This window comes from Macaca mulatta, chromosome 1 (assembly GCF_049350105.2).
Source record: "Macaca mulatta isolate MMU2019108-1 chromosome 1, T2T-MMU8v2.0, whole genome shotgun sequence".
Lineage (NCBI taxonomy): Eukaryota > Metazoa > Chordata > Mammalia > Primates > Cercopithecidae > Macaca > Macaca mulatta.
Window position 1 is genome coordinate 38,235,562 of NC_133406.1, and position 21,557 is coordinate 38,257,118.

A 21,557-nucleotide genomic window follows, 5' to 3' on the forward strand; every position below is an offset into this window, starting at 1 on the left:
CCACCAAAAGACATGTATGAGAACACTTAAGTAATATTGTTTGTAATAGTATCCAGTCATGCACGATGTAACAATGTCTTGGTCAGCAGCAGACTGCAGATATGAAGGTAGTCCCATAAGATTATAATGGAGCTGAAAAATTCCTATTGCATAATGGAGTAGGAATCATAGCCGTCATAGCATAACACATTACTCACATGCTTGTGGCGATGTTGGTGTAAACAAACCTATTGCACTGCCAGCCACATAAAAGTTTAGCACTTAAAATTAATGTGCATAATACTTGATCATAATAAATATTACCGATTTATGTATATACTATACTATACTTTTTATTATTTTAGAGTGAACTCCTTCTACTTATTAATAAAAGAGTTAACTGTAAAACAGCCTCAGGCAGGTCCTTCAGGAGGTGTTCCAGAAGAAGGCATTAGTAGAATAGGAGATGACAGCTCCCTGTGTGTTATTGCCCCTGAAGACCTTCCAGTGGGACAAAATGTGGAGTTGGAAGACAGTGATATTGGTGATTCTGATCCTGTGTAGGCCTAGGCTAATATGTGTGTTAATGCCTTAGTTTTTAACAAAGTTTAAAAAGTAAAAATAAAAATGTAAAAGTAGAAAAAAGTTTATAAATAAGGATATAAAGAAAAAATATGTCTGTTTTGTTATACAGTGTGTCCATGTTTTAGGCTAGGTATTATTACAGAAAGTTAAAAGGCTTAAAAATTTTTTAAGTTTATAAAGTTAAAAAGTTACAGTGAGCCAAGGTTAATTTATTATTGAAGAAAGAAAAAAAATTTTTTTTAATTCAGTGTAGCCTAAGTGTGCAGTGTATATAAAGTCCACAGTAGTATAAATTAATGTCCTAGGTCTTCACATTTACTCGCCACTCACTCACTGACTCACCCAGAGCAACTTCCAGTCCTATAGCTCCATTCATTCTAAGTACCCTATACAGGTGTACCATTTTTTTAATCTTTTATACTGTATTTTTACTGTGTCTTTTCTATGTTTAGATATGTTTAGAGACAAATACTACCATTGTGTTACAATTGCCTACAGTATTCAGTACAATAACATGGTGGACAGGTTTGTAGTCTAGGAGCAATAGGCTCACATAACTGTAAGTGATGAGAATAACAAACTAACTACATACAAGAACATGATGGCTGTAACAAATGTTGAACAAAACAAGCCAGACACAAAGAGTACATATTACATTATTCCATTTACATAGAGTTCAAAAAACAGGCAAGAATCAGGAGTTTACCCTTGGGGAATGGATAGCAATTAGAAAGAATGTGAGCAGGAGCTTCTAGGATGCTTGTAATATGCTGTGTTCTGGGTGCTGATACACTTCATTCTTCATCATGCTGTATACTTAGGATTTATCCATTTTTCTATATGTATGTAACACTTAGATTCAAAAAATTTACATTAGAAAATGAGTGAGATCTTTGTGCACTGATACTGGAAAATCTCCACTCCAGGATATAAGTGAAAAAAAAAAAGGTATGGAATAGCATATATAGCATGCTCCCAGTTGTAATTGGTGATTTGTTTTTTAAAAAATAGTATGTATTTCTCTATGCATCAAGAAGTTCTTGAAAGATAATAGACAAATTGTTAACATGTTTTTCTTCAGAAGATCTGGAGTGAGACGAGGCTTCTCATAATCTTTATAATATTTGAGGTTATTTTCCTATACACATATATTACTTGTTAAAATGTTTTTAATGTTCCTTTAAATAAAAGTGATTTGGCAACTTAATACAGAGAGGACTGTAATTTTGTAAGTTTTAGAACAAATTTCTGTTTGATTTTTTTTTTTAAACAGGTACATTTTGGCTTATGTACACAACCTAGTGCCATTGTTAAGTGTGCAGGCTTTGGTGCCAGATTGTAGGGTTATTAAATCCTTGTGATCCTGGGCAAGGAACCTATTTTGAGTAAGCCTTAGTTTCTTCATGTATTTGCTGAGGAAAACCAATATATAGTATTGCAGTGAGAACTAATGAAATTTTGCCTGAAAAACATTGAGCACATTGCTTACCCCAAAATAAATGCTTGAGGAATGTTAGCTGATTTTAAGTTAAAAATTCATGAAGCCCTGGGGAGTTTGTGATGGGACCTTATATATCTTTTATTCTTGGGACTCACAGATCAGAGAGATGGTATACTTATTCTTAAAAAGAAATGACACTAATTTGTTTTTTGATTCCCTGGAATTTTTTATGATGATCTTGTCTAGCAAGAGTTATTATGGTTTAATCCCCAGTAAATTTACAAAAGCTTACTTCAGGGAGATCATGCCAAATGAAAGAGGTTTCGTTGTATTGCTTATATATGCCCTTAGGTTTTAGATTTATTTGCAATTGAAAGTTTTGGATCTTTGATGAATAACTTGACTTAACAGTTAAAATTGCTTTTTGCTTTTTGAAACTTTCTCCTTCAGAGACAGGGTCTCTCTCTATTGCCCAGGCTGAAGTGCAGCGGCCCCATCCTAGCTCAGTGGAGCCTAGACTAGACCTCGTGGGCTCAGGTGATCCTCCTGCCTTAGACTCCTGAGTAGCTAGGAATAAAAGCATGCAGTAGCACCATGCCTGGCTAATTTTTTAACTTTTTTGTAGAGACAGGGTCTCACTATATTGCCTAGGCTGGTCTTGAACTCTTTGTGATCCTCCCACTTTGGCCTCCCAAAACACTGGGATTACAGGAGCCACCAGGCCTGGTCCCTGTTTTTTGAATCATTTTGAAAGTAAATGAGTTCATTAGCTTAAATATAGTATTTGCATTCAGAAGAATATATCTTTAGCATTTACTGTTTTACAAAGGTCCTTGAGGTTTTTGTTGTTGTTGCTGCTGTTTTGGTTTTTACTGGCTTTTCTAACAAATTGTGGAGTTCAAGGATATTTTATTCAGATCGTATTTGCTGAAAGCCTTAGAGATTTTTCTAGTTCCTATGTTGTCAAGTAGAACTTAGGTAAACATGTGTTTAGATTTTTATAAATATGGATTACATTTTCTGTTCATGGCAGTTTTTTTCCTATGTAGAACAGAATACTACTTTTGCTAAGGTCATGAATATTTGAACCCTAACCAGGCTATTTCGCTTTCTTTTGTGTATGGCCACAGATATTACCTAGACAGAATTAGAAGATTTTGATATATTAGAGCAAATCTATCATCACCACTACTAAAACGGTTCAAAATATATACCTAGGCCAGGCGTGGTGGCTCACGCCTGTAATCCTAGCACTTTGGGAGGCCGAGGCGGGTGGATTACCTGAGCTCAGGAGTTGGAGACCAGCCTAGGCAACATGGCAAAACCCTGTCTCTACTAAAAATACAAAACAGTTCCCTGGGTGTGGTGGTGTGTGCCTGTAATACCAGGTACTTGGGAAGCTGAGGCAGGAGAATCACTCGAACCCAGGAGGCCGAGGGTGCAGTGAGTCAAGATCGTGCCATTGCACTCCAGCCTGGGCGACAGTGCAAGACTCTGTCTCAAAAAAAAAAAAATTACGTATATATATGCGCCTAACATAGGAATTAGTAATGACATCGTAAGGTGTATTTATTACTTTTTTCCTTTTCTATTTTTTTTTTGAGGTGAAGTTCACATAACATAAAATTAACCATTTTAAAGTTAACAATTCAGTGGCATTCAAGTACATTCACAGTGTTGTACAACCACATCTATCTAGTTCCCAGACATTTTCATCAGCCCAAAAGGAAACCTCACTCTCCATTCCCTGTCCTCAGCTGCTGGCAACCACTAATCTGCCTTCTGTCTCTATGAATGTTCCTATTCTGGGTATGTCCATAAATGGCGTCATACAATATGTGGTATTTTGTGTTTGGCTTCTTTTACTTGGCATAATGTTTTCAAGGTTCATCCATGCTGTAGTATGTATCAGTACTTCATTCTTTTTTTGGCTGAGTAATATTCCATTTTTTGTATGTATCACAATTTGTTTATCCATTCATTCATTGATGGACATTTGGGTTATTTCTATCTTTTGGCTGTTGTGAATGGTACTGTTAGGAACATGCATAAACATGGATTTGTTTAGTACCTGTTTAATTTTCTGAGGCGCCACCAAACTGTTTTTCACAGAGTCTTTACCATTTTCCATTCCTACTAGCAGTTTATGAGGATTCTGTTTTCTGCACATCCTTTCCAACACTTGTTTTCTGTATTTTTATTTTCTTCATTATATCCATCCAAATGGGTATGAAGTGGTATCTCGTTGTGGTTCTAATTTGCATTTCTCTAATGACTAATCGTATTAAGCATCTTTTCATGTGCTCATTGGCCATTTATATATATTTTTGGACAAATGTCTATCCAAGTCCTTTGCCCTATTTTAATTGAGTTGTTCATCTTTTCATTGTTAAGTTATAAGAGTTCTTCATGTATTCTAGATACTAGACCTTTATTAGATAAATGATTTGCAAATATTTCTTTTTTTTTTTTTTTACTTTCTTGATAATGTCTGCTGATGTTTTAATTTTTGATGAAGTCTCATTTATCTATTTTTCCTTTTGTTGTGTGTACTTTTGTTGTGATACCTAAGAATCCATGGCTAAATTCAAGGTCATGAAGATTTATCCTTATGTTTTCTTCAGAATTTTATGGTTTAAATTCCTATATTGAAGTCATCGATGAGTTTTGAATTGACTTTTGTATATAACATGAGACAAGGGACCAACTTCATTTTTTTGCATATCCAGTTGTCCCAGGACTGTTGTTGAAAAGAATATTCTTTTCCACTGAATGATGTTGGCACTCATGTTAAAAATCAATCAGCCATCGATGTATAGGTTTATCCCTGGATTCTCAGTGCTATTCCATTCATCTATATGTCTGTTTTCATACCAGTGCCACAATGTTTTGATTACTATAGCTTTGTATTAAGTTTTAAAACCACAAAGTATGAGTCCCTAACTTTGTTCTTTTTTCATTATTGTTTTGGGTATTTGGGACCTCTTGGAATTCCATATGAATTTAAGGATTGACTTTTCCAGTTCTGAAAAAAAAGCCATTGGAATTTTGGTAGGGATTGCATTAAATCTGTAGATTGCTTTGGGTAGTATTGCCATCTTAACAATATTAAATCTTTCCATGAACACAGGATTCTTTTCTACTTTAATTTCTTTAATTCTTTTCTACAAACTCAAAAGCAATGTTTTGAGTTTGTAGTACACAAGTCTTTCACTTACTTGGTTAGTTATTTCTAGATGTTTTGTTCTTTTGAATGTTGTTGTAGTTGCTATTGTAGTTAGAATTATTTTCTTTTTTTTTTTTTTTTTTTTTTTTAAATGGAGTCTCACTGTGTCGCCCAGGCTGAAGTGCAGTGGCTGGATCTCAGCTCACTGCAAGCTCCGCCTCCCGGGTTTACGCCATTCTCCTACCTCAGCCTCCTGAGTAGCTGGGACTACAGGCGCCTGCCACCTCGCCCAGCTAGTTTTTTGTATTTTTTTTTAGCAGAGACGGGGTTTCACCGTGTTCACCAGGATGGTCTCGATCTCCTGACCTCGTGATCCACCCGTCTACAGGTTTGAGCCACCGCACCCGGCCAGAATTATTTTCTTGATTTCATTTTCAGATTGCTCATTGCTGATGTATGTGAACACAACTGAATTTTGTGTGTTGATCTACAACTGTGATGAATTTACTAACTCTAGTAGTTTTATTGTGGATTCTTTGGGATTTGTGTTATTTTTGTTTCCTGACTGTTGTAATGTATCTGTGGTCTTTGCTTAGGATTCAGGATGTAAAACTATATATCGTTTTCCATTTATAAGTTCCTAACTAATCTTGCCTTTGTACTTGTTCCCTTGTAGTCTGTTCACATAACAGCTAGAGTAGCCCTTTAAAATAATTCATGAGGTCATGCCATGTATATACAAAACCTTCTACAGGCTTGTACATAAGAGTAAAAGCTTAAGTCTTGACAAAGTACTGCAGAGCTCTGTCTGATCTGCCGCTGGCCAATTCTTTACCACTATACCTTTGTTTATTCCAATCATAGCAACCTGACTTTCTTCCTAGAGCAATCTGTCTTAAGGCCCTTTGTACTTTCCTTCTCTACATGGAGCCATCTTCCCCCAAACATTCCAATGCTTTGTTCTGTATTTCCTTAAGGTCATCTCCTTAAATGTCATCTCCTGAGAGTCTTCCCTGACCAGCCCTACCTAAAATAACACCTAACATCATTATTTATCTCCTTACTCTGTTTTTCCTTCAAATCCCTTATCTGACTTTATGCAGAAGAGAAATTTCCTGAAGATACGTATTTTGTCTGTTGTTCATCACTGAATCGCTACCTCTTAGAATGGTGTCGGGTATAATAGGCACCTACCTAATCAATACTTGTCAAATGAAGGAATAAAGTTTCTCAAGTAAAAGGAAAAAGAAACTAATATATACTGAATACTCATAATGAGCGCCAAACATTATTCTAGGCCTTTGATATATGTTGTTCACATTTAATCTTCTTAATAAAGTTATGAGAATAGATATTATGCCCATTGATCAACAAAGAAACAGAGACTTAAAAAAATAAATAATTTGGCATAGCTAGGTTTTGAAATCTGGTCTGTAGTACTTGATTCCAAAGCAAAGGCTTTCTCTACCCTGTTATTTTAAAATTATTAAATCTTCTATATACTGCAGAGAATGCAAAGATAAGCAATAAATGGTTATTTAATTAAATATATAAATTAGTATACAGGCCGGGCACGGTGGCTCACACCTGTAATCCCAGCACTTTGGGAGGCCGAAGAGGGCCGATCACCTGAGGTCAGGAGTTCAAGACCACCCTGGCCGACATGATGAAACCCCATCTCTACTAAAAATACAAAAAATTAGCCGGGTGTGGTGTCATGCACCTGTAATTCCAGCCACTCGGGAGGCTGAGGCAGGAGAATCATTTGAATGCGGGAGGCGGAGGTTGCAGTGAGCCAAGATCACACCACTGCACTCCAGTCTGAGTGATAGAGCAAGACTCCATCTCAAAACAAAACAAAACTTGTATATAATTAAATTCCAAATGAGCAGTACTGTCAATAAATTTTATAGTTATTTGGAAAATCATTAGGCCAAATGGAAATGTTTCTCATACAGTGGGCTCAAAACCAAATACGTTGATTCAGTGAATTTATGAACAGGTAAGGATCTGGCTCTTAAATAGTAAGTAGAATTTGAATTAGTGGAGAGAAAGAACAAGGCCGTTTTAAGTACAGGGAACAACATAAGGAAATGTGAAAAGCAAACTTATTAAAAGGATAGTAAAATTCATCACGAGTCAAGAATTAATATTTTAGGGGTGCTGCGAGATAAGTTTGGGAAAAGTGAGTTGGTGATTATGAAGAATTTGAATCGTGAGGCTAAGGGATCTAAAGTATTTGAACATTATAATTACTGGTGAGCCATAGAATAATGATGATATTGAACATTTGTGTGGACATATGGGCAACAGAATGTAGTGCCTAGGAGTATGAGCTTTGGGCCGGGTGCAGTGGCTCACATCTGTAATCCCAGCACTTTGGGAGGATGAGAAGGGCAGATCACGAGGTCAGGAGATCGAGACCACAGTGAAACCCCGTCTCTACTAAAAATACAAAAAATTAGCCGGGTGCGGCTGCAGGCACCTGTAGTCCCAGCTAGTCGGGAGGCTGAGGCAGGAGAATGGCGTGAACCCGGGACGTGGAGCTTGCAGTAAGCTGAGATTGCACCACTGCACTCCAGCCTGGGTGGCAGAGCGAGACTCCATCTCAAAAAAAAAAAAAAAAAAGTATGAGCTTTGGAGCAAAACTGGATTCAAATCCTGGCTTAGCTCAGTAACTAAGCAAATGACTTAACCTCTCTGCGCTCTAGTTTCCTAATCAAATAGAGATCATGGTTTTTAACTCAAAGAGCCATTGTGATGGTTAAATGAATTACCAATTATTCTATGTAAAAATACTGAGAACAGTGCTTAGCACATAGTAAGCATTCCATAAATATTAACTATTGTCATTTATATGACATTTAAATTTTCACACTACTTTCATGTGTACTGTTCCTTTTCATTTTCATGGCTACTCTGTGAGGTAGGTATTACTATATCCAGTTTAATAATGGAGTAAATGAAGCCAAAGAGGTTTTGTCATGCCAGATCCTCAGCTGACAGAACCGATCACATGATTTTAAGCCATTTCACCATGATTCTCTATAATCTAAAAAACTAATGGAACAGTGGGATGACATGCTGAAAATCAAATTTTAGGGAAATTACTCTAGTGACAGTCTGCGGAGTCAAATAAAGACGAGAAAGAACCCACAGGCAGCTTTATAAGGCTCTTAAAATAATCTAGGTTTGGCCAGGTACAGTGGTTCATGCCTGTAATCCCAACACTTTGGGAGGCCGAGGTGGGTGAATCACAAGATCAGGAGATCAAGACCACCCTGGCCAACGTGGTGAAATCCTGTCTCTACTAAAAATACAAAAATTACCTGGGCATGGTGGCGCGTGCCTGTAATCCCTGCTACTAGGGAGACTGAGGCAGGAGACTCGCCTGAACCAGGGAGTCGAGGTTGCAGTGAGCCGAGATCGCGCCACTGCACTCCAGCCTGGTGACAGAGTAAGACTCTGTCTCAAAAAATAAATAGATAGATAGATAGATAGATAGATAGATAGATAGATAGGTTTAGGTTTCATTTATGAAAAATTTCTATGCCAGGACTATATCATTGAGAATGAAGACAAAGGATTTTTAATTCATGGGATGTTATGAATTTTATAACTAACCAATATATTAATATTCTTTCAGCTGTATTTAAACTTGAAACAGATAGAAGTATATGGCCCTTGATAAGAATATATCGGGGTGGCTTTCTTCTGATTGAATTCCTTTTTCTACTGGGCATCAACACGTATGGTTGGAGACAGGCTGGAGTAAACCATGTACTCATCTTTGAACTCAATCCAAGAAGCAATTTGTCTCATCAACATCTCTTTGAGGTAATCAAAGCAAGACATAACACCTCATGAATATAGTTTGCATTCGCTATATAGCTATCTGGTTTAGTGGGTACTTAAATCCATCTTCTACTTGAAGAGGATTGTTGACTTAATAACAAATCATGTTTCTTTTGTTTTATTAAAGATATTTTAAGTAATGATGAAAGTAAAAATAACGATTTTCTGTATCTTTCTGTCTTCCCCATCCTTTACTAGATTGCTGGATTCCTTGGGATATTGTGGTGCCTGAGCCTTCTGGCATGCTTCTTTGCTCCAATTAGTGTCATCCCCACATATGTGTATCCACTTGCCCTTTATGGATTTATGGTTTTCTTCCTTATCAACCCCACCAAAACTTTCTACTATAAATCCCGGTTTTGGCTGCTTAAACTGCTGGTAAGTCCAGAAACTTGTGTACCACTTTTAGAGGGATATATTGGTTATTGACTTCCTCTAAGATAAAAACCAAGGCTGCTAGGTTGTACAACTGCAAAGGCCATGGTTCATATTATAGTTTATGTGAATGGTGACCCAGCTCCAGGGCAAAGAATATAGTGTAACTAATAGCCCTGAAGTTGTGCAACTTGGAGGCCCTGGAAAAAAGCACTCATGTATATTTTCCTCCTAAGATCGAGTATCAAGTGGCCAAATATTGAGATGATTTTGTAAATTATAAACATTTTTTACTCGTTTAACTAGCTGAGATAAGATGTAGAACTCTGTAAGTTTCCTTCCCCCAAAAATATTTGGTAAAAGAATTATTTTCCTATTAAGTTGACATGATTATCAACCGAACATTTTATTTTAGGAAAGATTTGTTCTCTAAAAGCAGTAGGAATATCTTACCAGATTACCAAGTTTAATTTGAAAAATTGACTTTGGGCCAGGCGTGGTGGCTCATGCCTGTAATCCCAGCACTTTGGGAAGCCAAGGCTGGTGGATCATCTGAGGTCAGGAGTTTGAGACCAGCCTGACCAACATGGTGAAACCCCGTCTCTACTGAAAATATCAAATTAGCTGGGGGTGGTGCACATGCCTGTAATCCTAGCTACTTGGGAGGCTGAGGCAGGGGAATCGCTAGAACCCCAGAGGTGGAAGTTGCAGTGAGCCACGATTGTGCCATTGTACTCCAACCTGGGCAACAAGAGCAAAACTCCATCTCAAAGATAAGAAAAAGAAAAATTGACTTTGATTCTTGTTTATAATAAGTTCTTTTTTTTCTTCCACTTTACCTGTTTCTTAATGATCTCAAAATCATTTAGCTTCAGCAGTGATATAAAATTTCCTGCAAAACTGTAAAACTTTCTCCTGTAAAGATAACTCTGGAAGGGGATTTCTGTTTACTTGTAAATTGAGCCAGCTCTTTTTGAAAATCATTTGAGGCCAGGCGCGGTCGCTCACGCCTGTAATCCCAATACTCGGGAGGCTGAGGTGGGTGGATCCCTTGAGTCCAGGAGTTTCAGACCAGCCTGGGCAACATGGTGTAAACCCTGTCTACAAAAATTTAAAAATTAGCTGGGTGTGATGGTGCACACCTGTAGTCCCAGCTACTCGCGGCGCCCAGGTGAGAGGATTGCTTGAGCCAGGAACGTCAAGGCTGCAGTGAACCACGTTAGTGCGCTCCCAGCCAGGGCAACAGACTGAGACCCTGTCTCTAAAGAAGAAAAAAGGAAAGAAATGAAGAAAGTACATCAATTGAGAAAACTTTCATATAATTATTTCTTAGATTATGAATTACAGCTAACAATAAAGATTAGTGATTAAATTGACCAATCACTATAAAAACTTTAAGAATTACTGTATTTTCTCCCCTCTTTCTTACTTTATAAGTATACCTCCTTGAAAACTGTAGTTCCTATTGTTTTTCTTTTGTATGCCCCTTAGGTTAGCAGAGGTTTTTTTTTTTGTTCTTAGCCAAACATAACAATTTTTCTTTTTAATCTGAAGACATAAAATATGGCTCTTTATTAAGAAAAACTGTAGAACCAGGTGCAGTGGCTCACGCCTGTAATCCCAGCACTTTGGGAGGCCAAGGTGGGTGGATCACCTGAAGTCAGGAGTTTAAGACCAACCTGGCTAACATGGCGAAATCCCGTCTCTACTAAAAATACAAAAATTAGCCGGGTGAGGTGGCAGGTGCCTGTAATCCCAGCTACTTGGGAGGCTGAGGCAGGAGAATCGCTTGAACCCAGGAAGCGGAAGTTGCAATGAGCCAGGATGGTGCTGCTGCACTGCAGCCTAGGTGACAGAGCGAGACTCCTTCTCAAAAAAGAAGAAGAAGAAAAAAAAAGATAGGGTCTCCTTTGTTGCCCAGGCTTGTCTCAGACCTCGTGGCTTCAAGTGTTCCTCCCGCCTTGGCCTCCCAAAGTGCTGGGATTACAGGCATGAGCCACTGTGCCTGGCCATAAATTATTTTTAAATGAGACTTTGGAAGATTCAGAAAACTCAAGTTTTACTATGATTGCATAATTACAGTAACAGGATAATATAGTTGTCTACATTGTGTGCTAAGTGAGCATTTCCCCAGTATATCCTTCTTTGTTTAAATAGCAAGCTGTGATTCATGCATGACCAGTTACTCTTGTTAGCAGAATGATTGCCCATTGAGTAGACATTTATCTGTGCATCTGCTATGTTTTTGTTAATAAATGAGGACTTGCTGATGGAATAGGTTGACAATGGTATAAGCAGTAATAGAATAATAAAATGTACTATCAGGTACAGTGAAATATAAAAGGAAGCATTGTGGTTTGTTGTTTTAGTAGTAACTTATAAATAGAACAATGTTACCATTTATAGATAATTTTAGTATTAATTGACTTGCTGACTTATTTTAATTTAAATCTCACTGGGAAAACTTACCCTTAGACTGATTCTTAGTGAATTAACAAGAATGTGTCCACTCTAGTTATGTTTTTCTGATACCACTTCATCCTAAAGTAAAAGTATCTTTTTGTCTTTTCTTTTCTTTTTTTTCTTTTTTTTTTTTTTTTTTTTTTTTTTTTTTTGGAGACAGGATCTGGCTCTATTGCCTAGACTGGAGTGCAGTGGCGTGTTCTCGGCTCATTGCAACCTCCACCTCCCAGATTCAAATGATCCTCCCACTTCAACCTCTCCAGTAGTTAGGACCACAGGTGTGTGCCAATGTGCCTGGCCAATTTTTTGTATTTTTAGTAGAGACGGGGTTTTGCCATGGTGCCCAGGCTGGTCTCGAATTCCTGGGCTCAAGTCCTTGCCTGCCTTGCCTCCCAAAGTGCTGGGATTGTAAGTGTGAGCCACCATGCTCAGGCTTTTCTTTAATTTTCAGTGAGAAAAGCACATGTCGTTTAGCCTTAGTGGTAGGTGCTGGGTGCCATTTATATCCATATTTATATTGGAATCTATGGAATTGATATATGCTATGCTCCCAAAAACAAAGCTAAAAAAATTTTAAGAAATTGATTTTGATGTGAGTATTCTATGTCAAATTAGTACAGATTATTTACATCCATTAGGTTCCTTAAATCTGTATTTACCTCAGTCGGAAATCTAATTGGGTAGCATAAACAGTGCCTCAGATTTTCTAAACAAAAATATCAAAGTATAACTCACTATATTAAAAGTAAGCTCATTAAAAATTTTAAATTATAGTCCTTTACTATATAATTTAGACATCAATTTTTACCAACAGTTTCTTTAGTTGTATAGTAAAAATTTTACACATTTCTATTATAAGAATAGAGAGGTGTTCTCATTTAGTAACTACTTTATGTATTTTAATTTTTAAAATAACCCACAAGTTGGAACTGCTATTAATCCCCATTTTATAAATGAAGAAACCTACATTCAGAGAAGTTAATTAACTTGCCTAAGGTCACATAGCCGGTAAGTGATGAAGATGAGTTATGAATCCAGGCAGTCGGGCTTTATAATCTGTACTCTTAAACACTAACATTTAACACTTAGCCCTATTAGTCATTTATGTAAGATGTTTAACTTTGATCTAGTAGATCAAACTAGTAGAATATAAAAATCAAATTTGAGGCCGGGCACGGTAGCTCATGCCTGTAATCCTAGCACTTTGGGAGGTGGAGGTGGGAGGATTGCTTAAGCCCAGGAGTTTGAGACCAGCCTGGGCAACATGGCAAAACCCTTTCTCTACAAAAAATGAAAAATCAGTGGTGCATGGTAGCACACACCTGTAGCCCTGGTTACTTGGGAGGCTGAGGGAGGAGGATTGCTTGAGTCCAGCAGGTTGAGGTTGCAATGAGCTGAAATTGCACCACTGTACTCCATGAAAAGTAGAAATTAAAACTTCATCTTCTTGGCTATTTATCAGTATTAACTTAAAAGATGATGTTAACATGTTCTTTGTAATAACTTAACAGTGGCTTTTTTGTGTATGTGGTAAAATATCAGCTATCCAGAATTGCCTCTGGCTTCCATAATACTGTTACTCTAGGAATTGTCACTTTAATCAGAATTACAGGGTAGAAGTGGAAAAGTTAGAAGGTCTTATCCAGATTAAGAAGAGAAGGAGGGGCGAGTTACAGAATTCTCTCTCAGAAGGCGAAATCAGATAAATCTAGAATGAATTTGACTGTGTGTAAATGTCAGTGAGTAAATATGATCTGTTTATGTTCTTCCTCTCACCCTGCCTCTGACAGAGTGACTTCTTCTTTTCTCTGTATTTCCAGGGTATTTTGTGTGTATCTCTGTAATATGGTGCTATAATTATACCTTTATGTATTTATTTACCCAACTAGACTGTGGATCATTAAGGCCTTTAAGCCTCAGTGCCTGATATATAATATGATATATGATATATAATAAATACTTGATAAGTCTTTGTTAAATACATGAATGGCTGTAATTGTGTTCTTTCCTTCATTGGTTATATTATACTAACATTTACTACTCCCTTCTTTCTTCCTTTTTTTCGTTTTCTCTTTTTGTAAATTTTCCCTTCTTCCCAGTTATTATTATTATTTTTTTAATTTTCCTATCCTTTTCCAGTCCCATCCCACCATCCCTTTGTTCCTTATTTAATGCATTATCTTTCTCTTCTGCTCTTATGGAGATTTTCTGAATTAGCCACGTTTTGAGGATAGGGTTGGCAGAGTGTGAGAGTAAAGATAGTCTGTCTCATGTCAGTTATAAAGAAATTGTCCTAGGCTACCAGTTTCATAATAGTTCATGATTAGAGATGGATTTAGACTTCTGATCCTTTGGTGTTATATCCTAAATTCTATATTTCCGTCACTTTGAATCCTTTAAGTCCATTCTGCACCCTGGAATTTCTTAAAATATTACAAAAACTGATGCCAGAATTTCTTCGTGCATAGATGACTACCATCCTACACTCCCCCACTTCCCCACAAAAAGTTTGCTTTATCGGGAGCTTATGGCTGCAAATGTATAGATTGTCTCTCTGGTTTGTTGAACTCATAGAAAGAGTATGAAAATGATTAAGAGACTGAGCCATGGAATGAAAATATATCAGCACTAGAAAATAATGTCTCAAAGCCTGTATGATGTCCCACAGACACCTGGTCTAGCTTCCAAAGCTCCACGAAAGTACCTGTCATAGGCGGTTGACACCCAGGATTGAGTCATAATATGACCATCTCCCTGAAATAATAAAGATACCTATTTAGAGAAAGAGTGGAAAGATCCAGATAAGTCTGAGAAGATAGTTATAAACTCTCAAGTTGAATATGTCTATGAAATGAATATAACTAGATCTCCAGAGAGTTAGAGATTAGATTCATTTTCTCAAAACTTCTACTTACTCAGAATTTCTTTTTTCAGGAGTCACATTTCCTCCTGTATAAGATAAAAAGGGGTCCTTTAGGATGAGGATTAAGGCTTGCTTCATCCCATCTTCACTTCACACATCGCTTATCAAGACAGTCTGCACAATTTGAGCCTATTTCTGGTAATTGCATTGGTACCTACTTCCCTTCTCTGCAATGCCAAGATTTCCCTTTGTAGTGATAAACAGGCTTCCACAGAATAGGTTAGGAAGAGTCTGTGTCGGTCTTCTGTAAAATGGGGATATGAATAGTTCCTAGCTCATGGAATTGTTGTGAAGATTGAGTTAATGCCTGCATAAGCCTTGAAGAGAATATACTGCATGAGTTACTGCCCAGTACATTTAATACATTTATCATGTGGTCAGAACAGTGGGAAGAGGGCTGATTTCTGTGGTGTAATTTCAAGATGAACACAGTCATTACCATGTCATTAGTGAAAAGAAAGTGACTTTGGTTGGAGAATGAAGCATGCCTCAGATGCAGTACCATCCTTTCCTACTTAATCCTTTGTAAGCAAAGAAGAGCTTTGTATTCAGTTAGGTAAGATGGAGAACAGTCTAGAAATTATAGCACTTGCCTCTCCAGCAAAACTTCCTAACTTTAGAGCCTCTCAGTGCTTCTATCTTTTGCTGCTCTCTGCTTTCAAATTCAACTCTCCACCTTTTTGCTTTCTATTTTCTTTCTTTTTTTTTTTTTTAGATAACATGGGTGAATTTCTTTTTTTTTTTTTAGTACTTTGAGTTCTGGGGTACATGTGCAGAACGTGCAGGTTTGTTACATAGGAGTACATGTGCCATGGTGGTTGGCTGCACCCTTCAACCCATCATCTACATTAGGTATTTCTCCTAATGTTATCCCTCCCCACTTCCCTGGCCCCCCCACCCGACGACAAGTGTGTAATGTTCCCCTCCCTGTGTCCGATGTTCCTCTCCCTGTGTCCATGTGTCCTCATTGCTCAGCTTCCACTTACAAATGAGAACATTCGGTGTTTGGTTTTCTGTGCATGTGTTAGTTTGCTGAGAATGATGCTTTCCAGCTTCATCCATGTCCCTGCAAAGGACATGAACGCATCCTTTTTTGTGGCTGCATGGTATTCCATGGTGTATATGTGCCATATTTCCTTTATCCAGTCTATCATTGATGGGCATTTGGGTTGGTTCCAAATCTTTGCTATTGTGAATAGTGCCACAGTAAACATACATGTGCATGTGTCTTTATAGTAGCATGATTTATAATCCTTTGGGTATATACCCAGTAATGGAATTGCTGGGTCAAATGGTATTTCTAGTTCTAGATCCTTGAGGAATTGCCACGCTGTCTTCCATAATGGTTGAACTAATTTACATTCCCACCAACAGTGCAAAAGCATTCCTGTTTCTCCACATCCTCTCCAGCATCTGTTGTTTCCTGACTTTTTAATGATTGCCATTCTAACTGGCATGAGATGGTATCTCATTGTGGTTTTGATTTGCATTTCACTAATGACCAGTGATGATGAGCATTCTTTCAAACGTTTGTTGGCTGCATAAATGTCTTCATTTGAGAAGTGTCTGTTCATATCCTTTGCCCACTTTTTGATGGGGTTGTTTTTTTCTTGTAAATTTGTTTAGGTTCTTTGTAGATTCTGGATATTAGCCCTTCATCAGATGGATAGATGGCAAAAATTTTCTCCCATTCTGTAGGTTGCCTGTTCACTCTGATGATAGCTTCTTTTGCTGTGCAGAAGCTCTTTGGTTTAATTAGATCCCATTTGTCAATTTTGATTTTTGTTGCCATTGCTTTTGCTGTTTTAGTCATGAAGTCTCTGCCCATGCCTATGTCTTGAATTGTATTGCCTAGATTTTCTTCTAGGGTTTTTATGGTTTTAGGTCTTATGTTTAAATCTTTAATCCATCTTGAGTTAATTTTTGTATAAGGTGTAAGGAAGAGATCCAGTTTCACCTTTCTGCATATGGCTACCCAGTTTTTCCAACACCATTTATTAAATAGGGAATCCTTTCCCCATTGCCTGTTTTTGTCAGGTTTGTCAAAGATCAGATGGTTGTAGATGGTGTGGTGTTATTTCTGATGCCTCTGTTCTGTTCCATTGGTCTATATATCTGTTTTGGTACCAGTACCATGCTGTTTTGGTTACTGTAGTCTTGTAGTATAGTTTGAAGTCAGGTAGCGTGATGCTTCTAGCTTTGTTCATTTTGCTTAGGATTGTCTTGGCTATGCCGGCTCTTTTTTGGTTCCATATGAAGTTTGAAGTAGTTTTTTCCGATTCTGTAAAGAAAGTCAATGGTAGTTTGATGGGGATAGCATTGAATCTATAAATTACTTTGGGCAGTATGGCCATTTTCACGATATGGATTCTTCCTATCCATGAGCATGAGTGTTTTTCCACTTGTTTGTGTCCTCTCTTATTTCCTTGAGCAGTGGTTTGTAGTTCTCCTTGAAGAGGTCCTTCACATCCCTTGTAAGTTGCATTCCTAGGTATTTTATTCTCTTTGTAGCAATTGTGAATGGGAGTTCACTCATGATTTGGCTCTCTGTTTGTCTGTTACTGGAAGCACTAAACATGGAAAGGAACAACCAGTACCAGCCACTGCAAAAACATACCAAAATGTAAAGACCATTGACATTATGAAGAAACTGCATCAACTAATGGGCAAAATAACTAGCTAGCCTCATAATGACAGGATCAAATTCACATATAACAATATTAACCTTAAATGTAAATGGGCTAAATGCCCCAATTAGAAGACACAGACTGACAAATTGGATAGAGTCAAGACCCATCAGTGTGCTGTATTCAAGAGACCCATCTCACATGCAAAGACACACATAGGCTCAAAATAAAGGGCCAGAGGAAGATTTACCAAGCAAATGTAAAGCAAGAAAAAAAACGAAAAACAAAAAAACAGGGGTTGCAATCCTAATCTCTGATAAAACAGACTTTAAACCAACAAAGATCAAGAGAGACAAGGGCATTACATAATTGTAAAGGGGTGAATTTATTTCTTAAGATTTGAGTGCAAACTTAAGAACAAAGCTTTTATCAAGAATAAACACAAAAGCTAAACAATTCTTCAGTTGTGCATTTTAACAGAAAGTACAAATATGAATGCATTATAATTTATAACTGCATTTAAAAAATTAAAATATTTCTCTCCAAATCCAAAACAGTACACGGTCTTTAATCTGTTCTCATCATGTTTAGATGAATTAGAAACATTTGTCATATGCTATCAGGAAAATATAGACAATAATTACTAATCAGTTCTTTATGATCAAAGAAACATTATTCTCCTTAACTGTGACTTTTTGAATCACTTATCTGTATTTCAGTTCTGAAATACCACACAATTATACCTCCACTCTAGAGAAAAAAAAGAATGAATACAAATATCAAGGAGATAGGAACATTCATGGAATTAAAGCAAAAGTCACAAGTGTTTGACTTAGAAATGTACATATTGTAATAATTTTTTATTTGTTTTTGTTTTGTTTTGTTTTGTTTTTTTGAGACAGAGCCTCATTCTGTCGCCAGGCTGGAGTGCAGTGGCGTGATCTCAGCTCACTGCAACTTCTGCCTCCTGGGTTCAAGCAATTCTGTTGCCTCAGTCTCCTGAGTACCTGGGACTACAGGTGGCCACCACCATGCCCAGCTAATTTTTTGTATTTTAATAGAGATGGGGTTTCACTATGTTGGCCAGGCTGGTCTCAAACTCTTGACCTCGTGATCCACCCACCTTAGCCTCCCAAAGTGCTGAGATTACAGACGTGAGCCACCACACCCAGCCCTGTAATAATTTTTTTTTTTTTTTTTTGAGATGAAGTCTTGCTCTGTTACCCAGGCTGGAGTGCAGTGGCATGATCTCGGCTCACTGCAAGCTCTGCCTCCCAGGTTCACGCCATTCTCCTGCCTCAGCCTCCCAAGTAGCTGGGACTACAGGTGCCCGCCACCATGCCTGGCTAACTTTTTTGTATTTTTTAGTAGAAATAGGGTTTCACCATGTTAGCTAGGATGGTCTCAATCTCCTGACCTCGTGATCCGCCCATCTTGGCTTCCACAGTGCTGGGATTACAGGCGTGAGCCACCGTGCCCGGCCAGTAAATTTTTAAAGTACAACTTTAGTTGATGGCTGACATGTATGTAAAAATTGTGAACAATTTAAACGGGTATAAAAATGTGAGATCAAAATCTTTAGGCCCAAATACTTGAAAAGTCACTAGGAATATGGAAAGATTTGTTTATATAGATTTTTAGATGAAAAATTAGGGGGTAATGGCATCTCCCTGATCCCTTAACAATATTTGGATTTTTGCAAAGAATTAGCAGCACCCATGCTTTCTGTTTTCTAACTATAGTTATTCCTGCTTTTTTTCCTCCTTTACTTCCTTTCTTAGTTATCCATTCAACTGATTCCCTTCACTGCTAATTCTCAACCACTATAACCACTGTTGCCAGGTCTCTGTGTTTATGATTGGTTCTTTGGTTTCCATTTTATCAACTAAAGTAATCATGCTGAATGGTCAGACATGAAATGGAGACATTTAATATGACTTTTCTTGTTTCTATGTTTTCTAATTTTTTTTTTCTTTCTCTCAGTTTCGAGTATTTACAGCCCCCTTCCATAAAGTAGGCTTTGCTGATTTCTGGCTGGCCGATCAGCTGAACAGCCTGTCAGTGATACTGATGGACCTGGAATATATGATCTGCTTCTACAGTTTGGAGCTCAAATGGGATGAAAGTGAGGGCCTGTTGCCAAATAATTCAGAAGGTAGGATATGAATTTGCCTCTGTACTACTAAATCTCTGGTGTAAACCAAGAAATATTGGGAAGGATAAATGAGAAAGTTAAGGTCATGATGAAAACTTACCCAATAATATTACAAACTTAATTAAATGTACTTGGCATTCTGTTAACAGTCTCTTTATCTGATATAATTTGGCTTTTAAATTATGCATTAGGATTTCGTCTGTCCATTTGCCAAGAGATTTACAACTTACACTTAAAGAATTCTAAAACTTTTTCTAGCACATTGGTAGTTATATTGCAAATACTTTCATGCCAACAATTTGTTGTCACACTGTTGCTGTGTAATGTAACCCAGATACCAGTGATCAAAAATACTGATTATTTAGAAATAGATCAAGTGCTTTGAGAGTAATTACAGATTGCTTTTTAATTCTTACTTGGGGTGTTATTTTTCTTCTGGCTCTTCCCGCCCCCCCACCACCTTAGTTTATTCCAGCAGTTCAAGTTATTAAGGAATTTTGCCTTCATGACAAAGATCTAATTTAGATAGATTATGTAACATGTGACTAACGAAAGTTAATGATGAAGCCTATGCTGACACATTTTTATTGATTGCCAGTGGATCACAATTCTGTTGTAAGTTGATCACACTCAATTCTGAATTTCAGAATTCAAGGAAAAATTGATTTACCAACTCTATTCTTATTTAAACACACAGTTTGTTCTTGGTTTAAAAAAAGAGGGGAGGTGGGTGAACAAGAGCATGTGCTCTTGGGTGTCTTGTGTTGTGCTGGTTTGGAATTCACAAAATTGTATAGAATCACTGGTGATACTTGTAGGCTTTCCAGATGTTTCAAATTACAGAGCAAACCTGTTTTTTCCTCCTACTGTATACTCATCTTCTAATTTTCTTACAGTTTTATCACACTCCAAAGAAAGTGATTCCTGGACAGATATCCATAAATCTGAGAGAGCAGATTTCCCCACTAGTTCCCCCACAACATATTTTACCTTCTCTCCTTGACTTATCTATCACTAAAAAGCTTGAGAATAGACTGGGCACGGTGGCTAACACCTGTAATCCTAGCACTGTGGAAGTCTGAGGTGGGCAGATCACTTGAGGTCAGAAGTTTGAGACCAGCCTTGGCAACATGGCAAAACCCCATGTCTACTAAAAATACAAAATTAGCTGGGTGTGGTGGTGTGCACCTGTAATCCCAGCTACTCAGAAGGCTGAGGCAAGAGAATCACGAACCGGAAGGCAGAGGTTGCAGTGAGCTGAGATTGTGCCACTGTACTCCAGCCTGGACCACAGAGAGACTCAGTCTCAAAAAAAATAAAAAGCTTGAGAATATGATAGTTGCAAAGAAGAAAGTGATTCTGAAGCCCAGGTTTCTTGCTTTTTCAGACTTGGTAGTGGCTACGCTATATGACTAAATGATGTGAACAAGTTATTTTTTACAATTGTAATTTTTCTTCTTTGAAATCTTCACAGAATCAGGAATTTGCCACAAATATACATATGGTGTGCGGGCCATTGTTCAGTGCATTCCTGCTTGGCTTCGCTTCATCCAGTGCCTGCGCCGATATCGAGACACAAAAAGGGCCTTTCCTCATTTAGTTAATGCTGGCAAATACTCCACAACTTTCTTCATGGTGACGTTTGCAGCCCTTTACAGCACTCACAAAGGTATTCTGTGATTGACTATGAAGAGATTTTTTTAAACCTGGATTTTTACTACCTGAATCTATTTCTTACTCTGGCTACTTTTCCATTTGTCATGCTCTTTTTTTTCACTGAAATTTCAGTTCCTTCAGTTATACCAGTTTGTTCTTGAAGGCTTTTAGTCTCATTCCAGTATCTACTGATAAAAGTACCACTGAAAAGAAGCACAGTCACCCAGAATAAGAATTTGTGATAATGTTTAAAATTCTGAATTATGTTTAATGGGTTCAATCTATGGATATCTTGGGTTTCCATTTGTTTTTAGACTTCCTTGTTCATTAAT

General features: G+C 37.5%; 1 protein-coding gene across 1 annotated transcript in view; it reads left to right on the plus strand.

Moving 5' to 3' along the window:
• The window catches only part of XPR1 (xenotropic and polytropic retrovirus receptor 1), a 262,003-nt gene that overhangs the window by 194,601 nt on the left and 45,845 nt on the right, over nucleotides 1–21,557 (plus strand). The window contains exons 8-11 of the mRNA XM_015122502.3: nucleotides 8,818–9,008; nucleotides 9,225–9,404; nucleotides 19,398–19,569; nucleotides 21,044–21,238. Of these exons, the coding sequence (XP_014977988.1) occupies nucleotides 8,818–9,008; nucleotides 9,225–9,404; nucleotides 19,398–19,569; nucleotides 21,044–21,238 (738 nt within the window). The remainder of the gene's footprint in view (nucleotides 1–8,817; nucleotides 9,009–9,224; nucleotides 9,405–19,397; nucleotides 19,570–21,043; nucleotides 21,239–21,557) is intronic.